Below are 6,000 nucleotides of genomic sequence, written 5' to 3'. Positions count from 1 at the left end.
TAAAAGCATATAAGCAGAAAAATAAGTGTAGGAGTATAGATGTGACAGACACAGATGTTCCAAGGACAATGTCCCCAAGCCACGGCAGCACTGGAGTATGCTGAAGGAGTATTTATGAGCCCGTCTGTTTCTCTCTGAAATTACAGAAATAGAGCTGGGCCATTTTATAATCCCTGAGGAACCACCCGGGATTCTTCAGGTCTACCCTCAGCATTAAGCTGCTGTCTGCACTGAAACATCTTCTGGTCATGACACCACGTAATGTTTGGGCACGAGAGCCTGCATGGGAGCTGCACTTGTCTGCCCAAAGTCCCGCAGGCTGCCCTCACCACCTCAGCTTTCCCCCAGAAAACAGCTGCTCTGGAGAACTCCAAAATGAGACAGGGAATAACGAGGCGGGGAGGCCTTTCTCTGCACTGTAGAGTTCCTGCTGGTGTGCTTACACTGGGAATTGTTCATTTTTCTGCTGGCATGGCTAATTTTCATCCTGGAATCACATCACTGTACTTCTGCTGGCGTGGTTGTATCTGTTCTGGAGCTGCTGTTTGTTTTTCTGCTAGCACAGCCCCAGTAGCCAGAAGGTAAAGAAATCCTTTGGCCCTAGCACTGAGTAAGCACGGTGTAAGGTGCCTTTGACCGGCAGGCTCGGCCGGAGATCCTTTCAGGCAGGGTTGCTGTTGGAACAGCTGCAGGCGTTGGGGGCTGCTCCCCTGCGGCAGCGGGGCTCAGTGCAAGCTGATAGGGAGCGGGCAAAACAAAGCAGTTCCCATTGCAACGGCTTGAGACTGATGAGTCGGGATTGAGGAAGTGCCACACGCAGCTCGTGTCGAGAAAGATTTTTCAGTGCAGTGAGTTCCTGCTGCCCATGATCCTCTCTACTCCCCACATCTTTCAACATCCTGCGTTAATGAGGGAAGTAGGTTTCACTGAAAAAAATTATCTGCCAAATCAAGCAGCTTCTGCTCCCAACCTGCAGTAGCTACTTAAAACATCCTGGGTTTTTTCCACGAAGCTGTACAGGAAGTTAAGAAACAGCTCGGTGAGGGTTGTGCAATGCAAGTTCAAAGCCCGATGACTCAGAGGTGGAGCTGGCATAGGTTTTTCCTCAGTGTCTCTCCTCAGCCCAGAGGGGGTCTTGAATGTAGGTACAGTAACAAAGCAAACCTGAGAAGGGGGGGAGGGGAGCTACTGGCAGAAAAAACCCCAAAACACAGCAACCAAAACCTCAAATCCCAAGCGCTTTTAATTATGAAACCCGTACACATACCCGTACACACGTACATAGCTTGAAAGTGCTATGCCTTCCCTGTGAAAGCCTGAGTTTGTAGTCTGTGTTAGCACTCCTCAGTTCAGCACCAAGTCCTGTTGAGGCCTTGCGAGGAGTGGCTTGTTGAAAGTTTATGTGCAGGAGGAACTGAGCCACTGGGCAGAAGGATGGCAGGGGAAATTTAGCACAGGCTCGCTGTTTGCCAGGGGAAACCAATCCTAATTCCAGCCGTTGAGCAGCAGGCTGTAAAACCAGGATTGCTATGCAGGAACATGTGTCAGCTCCATGTCAGCAACTCCCCCTGTCAGCTCCATGGTTGGCATGAGTTAAAAAAGTGTTAAGGAAGGAGTGAAAAAGACAATATTGGCTGAACCCTGGCACACGGCACGTGTACTGTCACTTGCAATTCCTGTGCCCAAAGGGCAACAAGGACACTCTGGGGCGAGGCACAATTTCCGTGGCAGAAGTGGTTGAATAGGGAGGTACTCTGCACTGGGAACACAGAAGAACCGGCACTTGGTGTGATTCCCTGTGTTGCAAGGTTTTGGGGATGCATAAAGGCTATATGGGCTTCGTGTAGGACAGGGCAAGATCCATGTTGGGCTGCCACTGATGCAAATGGGATAGAGCCAGGGGCAGCTCAGTCATCGAAGGAGCAGTGGCTCAGGAATAAGGGGACGGGCAGCAGATGCTGCTTCTGTTCTTGGTCTCCCCTGGGCATCTGCCAACAGAGACCAGATAATGAGATGAGCCTTGGCCAATGGCCTCTTCTTTCCCAAGCCTGCTGCCAGCGTGGCAGCACCAGCACAGGCTGGAATCACTCATCTGCCTGCCTGAGCAAGTATTAACCTGTCTCAACCTGTTGTTGATAGTGTAAAACCACCCCCAGGCCATGTCTTTCCTCTGCAGGCAGTTTGTCCCAGTGCTTCTGTGCTGTACTGCCCTCCTGCTCTACCAAGCTGGCAAAACACGGGTAGGACACAGCACGCATTCAGTCTGCAAAGCTCGCAGACGCTGCTCACCCTTATGCTGCCCTGCATTTGCATTCACATTTCCACCCAGTGATTCCAGCCCGCCCCTGTGACCACCCACATGAGCTGCGGAAACAAGGGCCAGGCCACCAAGTTTCACCCAACTTGCCCACACTGATCAAGCCACAGCCTTAAAGCAAGTACATCTGTTTGTTTATTCAGAGAATCACAGTAATGTAACTCAGACTTGTAGCCGCTTTCCCCAGCATAGTTTCCCAAACATCCACATGCAGCTTTTAAAAACATCAAGTACACTTCAAGAATTTGGAAGATGCACCATCAAAAACAAAATCTGCATGAGACACTGGGATTTCTGCAAGAGCAGCAGCCCCCTGCTGAGGAGCATAGGCAGGCACGCAACAAGCTAAGCAGGTAGTGGGCGCTGCGGCGCTCCGCTTTACTTGGCAACCCTCTTCAGAAGCAATTCAATATCATCCTGGATCTTGATGGTTTCGAAGTGCCGGCTGTAGCGTTTGAAGGGCACGCCGTCCGGGCCAATGAGGAACTTCTCGAAGTTCCAGGAGATGTCGTTGCGGCACACTGGGGACCAGATGATGTACTGCGGGTTGGTCATCAGTGAGGAGGGGTCATCGTGCGGGAAAGGTAGCGCCTCTTTCAGGAAGCTGAAGAGAGGGTGCGCGTTCTTCCCGTTAACCTCGCACTTCTCGAACATGATGAAGTTGGGCTTGTACCCCTTCCCAGGACGGACATGCTCCAGCGACAACAGGATCTCCTCGTTCGTCGCATTTTCCTAGGGGGAACAAAAGCAAAAGCGCCCCGAGCGAAGCCCGTGAGAGCCCCGCCGGACGGGCGGCTCCCCCCGCTCCCCAGCCCCGCCGCCGGCCCTACCTGATGCCCGAACTGGTTGCAGGGGAAGGCGAGGACCTGCAGCCCGCGAGACCCGTACCGCTGCTGCAGGTCTCTGAGCTGAAGGAAGTCTCGGGTGGTGGTGCCTCAAAGCGACGCCACGTTGACCACCAGCAACACCTTTCCCTGCAGCGAGCCGAGCGACAGCGGCTCCGCCGCGCCCAGCGGCCGCGCAGACATGCCCCCGAGGCCCGCCGCGTCCCCACGCTCCCCTCCTCCTGTCGCCGCCATGGCCAGCACTGCAGGCGGGCGGGCCCTCCACCCGCTTCCCGCTCCTCGCCGCTCCGCCCCGGACCGCCCCGCCCGCTGGTACGGGGGTTCAGTCAAAAGGGGACTGCCCGCCTTCGAGGCACCTTCTCGGGCAGGTTGGGAGTTGGGCTCGTCGGTTCGCAGCTGGAATCGGCGGTTTCGACGTCCCCGGGCACTACAGAAGGAAGTGCTACCGGTCCTCAGAAACTGGAGGAAATCAGCCCAACACGTCGTTCCCGGGAGCTTCCGCGTTGGCGGGACAAAACCTCCGGGCACGGAGGCAGCACCGTGGAGCTCCAGGGGCTTCTCTGCATGCGCCAGGAGGAGGCACAGGGGGAACAAAGAGGGGCCATGAATTCTCCTCTGCGAATTTTCCTTCACCCCTCTGAGGCTGGTGGAGCCTCCCTGTGCTGCAGTGGCTACTTTACCCCATGCCTGGCTATTCTATTTCTTCCTGTACTGATTTAGGCTAGTTTAGGGAGTTTTAAATCCCACAGTAGCAGCTGCTCTTTTCCTCGGGCGGGTGGTTCCCAGCAGCCCCAGGTGAATGATGCAGACTCTTGGAGTACCCACACAGGACGCATAGCCCCCTGTACCTCCATGGGGCTTTGTGCCAACACTAAATCCTGCTCCACAGCCCACTGGGAAGAGGCAGGCCTCAGGGTGACATCCATGGTGGCACCAGCAGGGTCTGGGGGGCAGCAGGGACCAGGGGCCTCAGCTTCAGCACAGCTCCCACAGGGACAGGGAGTGTCCCGCAAGGGTTGGTGCCAAGTCAGCTCCATGCACAACAGCCCCAAGGTCAGAGAGTGCTTATCGGCCCTGGCCTCCAGCCAAGGCTGCCTGGGCCCCAGGGGATGTGCCCAGGGCCCCTCTGCTGCTGGCTGATCTGTTCCATGCTTGGTAGCAGGGACTCATTGGGAACTGCCAGCTGCCACTAACAGGCGACCACATAATGCTGCGTTTCTGGTCTGGGTTCCCAGGACACTGCAGGATCCTGGAGGTTTTGCTTTGGGCCACTCTTAGCACCTGCCCCTGCAACTGGGAACTGAATAGTTCCTGGCTGTAGCCAGTTTTGGGGACTCATTATTTTGCACCCTTGTGAATCTACGATTTCTGTGGTGTGTTGCAGCGCCGATAGCAGGAACCCGAGACAAGTGCCCTGAGAGATCGGAGCAGCAAGGAAGCGGCTGTTGGGAGGAGCAGAGGTGCGTGACCCTCGTTTGCTGCCCAGTAGCCTGACAGTTACAGTCCAACCAGCCTCCTCACCCACCCCTGGGCACAAGAAGCCACGGTGGCTTGCAGAAGGGGAATTTCTCTTTGGGGTGCCCCAGAGGCATCAGCCTGCTGCCACTTCTGGCACTTGCACAAACTGGCACTATCAGTCCTTGGGCTGGGCCTGGAGCTTCTGTCTTGAGTAGGGAGTTTACTTCTGTGGCCCTGCCTGTTTCAGACAAGCATAGGTTAGGGCTTTCCCTTCCTTTGTGAGCCAGGTCTAAGGAAACCAAGTGAGCTGAACTTCCTTGCTGGCTCAGAGCTACACCCTGTGCCTGGACATGTTCTGCTGAGCCAGCTGGACTTAGATCCAGGAGAGCCAGGAGCTCCTGAGGGACTAGGTGGCCTCAAGGGACCCATTTTGAGATGCGTGACAAGTGGCATCTAGGAGGTCAGAAGATCACTGTTTAACAGCAACAGCAGTAATTGCTAAGGCCACAAACCCACACTTTCTGGCCTCCTCTTGCATCTTCTCCCCACCCCCGGCACCAAACCCTCCCCTAGCCAAGGACTGCCTTTTGACTCCCAGCTTTTCCCTGCCTTTCTCACAGCTCTTTGCGGGGCTGGGTCACTCTCCAGCAGCACTGAACTCCCATTTCTCATGTCTGGTCTGGCCCTGTGTGTTTAGCTCAGTTCCATGAGAACACAATGGCTCCCAGAGGTGACAGACATGAGAGGAACCCAAAAGGAGCCAGGCCAGCAGCCCTTGAAGGCAGGAAGGCAGAGAAGGACTGACAACTTCACAACCTGCTTCTAAGCAGGCTCCTGCTCTGATACCAGTGGTGTGAGGGACAAAGAGGGCTGGAGCTCCTGGTTATAAATAGGTGAGACAGAATTAACATGTCTGAACTCAAAGGCCAGCCAGGGCTGGACACCCAACGCCTGCAGGTAGCCAACATGGAGAAGACGGGGAAGTGGTGCTGTAGGGTAACGAGTTTAGATTAAAACTGGGGCAACAAATTAATCACTTGGAAGTGCATCAGCAGACATATCCCATGAGCTGGGTCTGAGGAACATGCAGACCTTACTCAGAACCCCCAAAGAGCAGTTGGAGGAGCTGCTCTGTAACTGTGATCAAGGAGATTTGCAACTCTGCAGCTCTGGAACACTGATAAAACCCAGTTTTGCTCAACTGCAACACCCCGCAAGAAAAAGGAACTGCAGAGCAGCGACTGACAGACCCAGGGTGAAATCCTCCTGGGCAGCCCCCAGCTGGGAACTCCCTTTCTTTGCTCAACACCACCCCTCCGGCACAGGTGGAAAATCTACCCAGGAGAGGAAAAAGGAAGGGCTGGGTGGGTGCCACCGCTG

General features: G+C 55.1%; 1 protein-coding gene across 1 annotated transcript; it reads right to left on the bottom strand.

Moving 5' to 3' along the window:
- Window positions 1-2,434: 2,434 nt before the first annotated feature.
- LOC308224949 (glutathione peroxidase 1-like) lies at window positions 2,435-3,419 on the bottom strand. Its single transcript, XM_080625346.1, has 2 exons — window positions 3,148-3,419; window positions 2,435-3,049 (listed from the first exon to the last, which is right to left on the bottom strand). The coding sequence occupies exons 1-2, from the start codon at window positions 3,394-3,396 to the stop codon at window positions 2,696-2,698; spliced, it is 603 nt and encodes a 200-aa protein (XP_080481472.1). The 5' UTR covers window positions 3,397-3,419; the 3' UTR covers window positions 2,435-2,695.
- Between the last annotated feature and the right edge of the window lie 2,581 nt (window positions 3,420-6,000).

The sequence above is a fragment of the Psittacula echo genome (assembly GCF_963264785.1).
Source record: "Psittacula echo genome assembly, chromosome: 9".
Lineage (NCBI taxonomy): Eukaryota > Metazoa > Chordata > Aves > Psittaciformes > Psittacidae > Psittacula > Psittacula echo.
The sequence above is the reverse complement of the archived record's forward strand: the minus strand, read 5'-3'. Positions and strand labels throughout refer to the sequence as shown.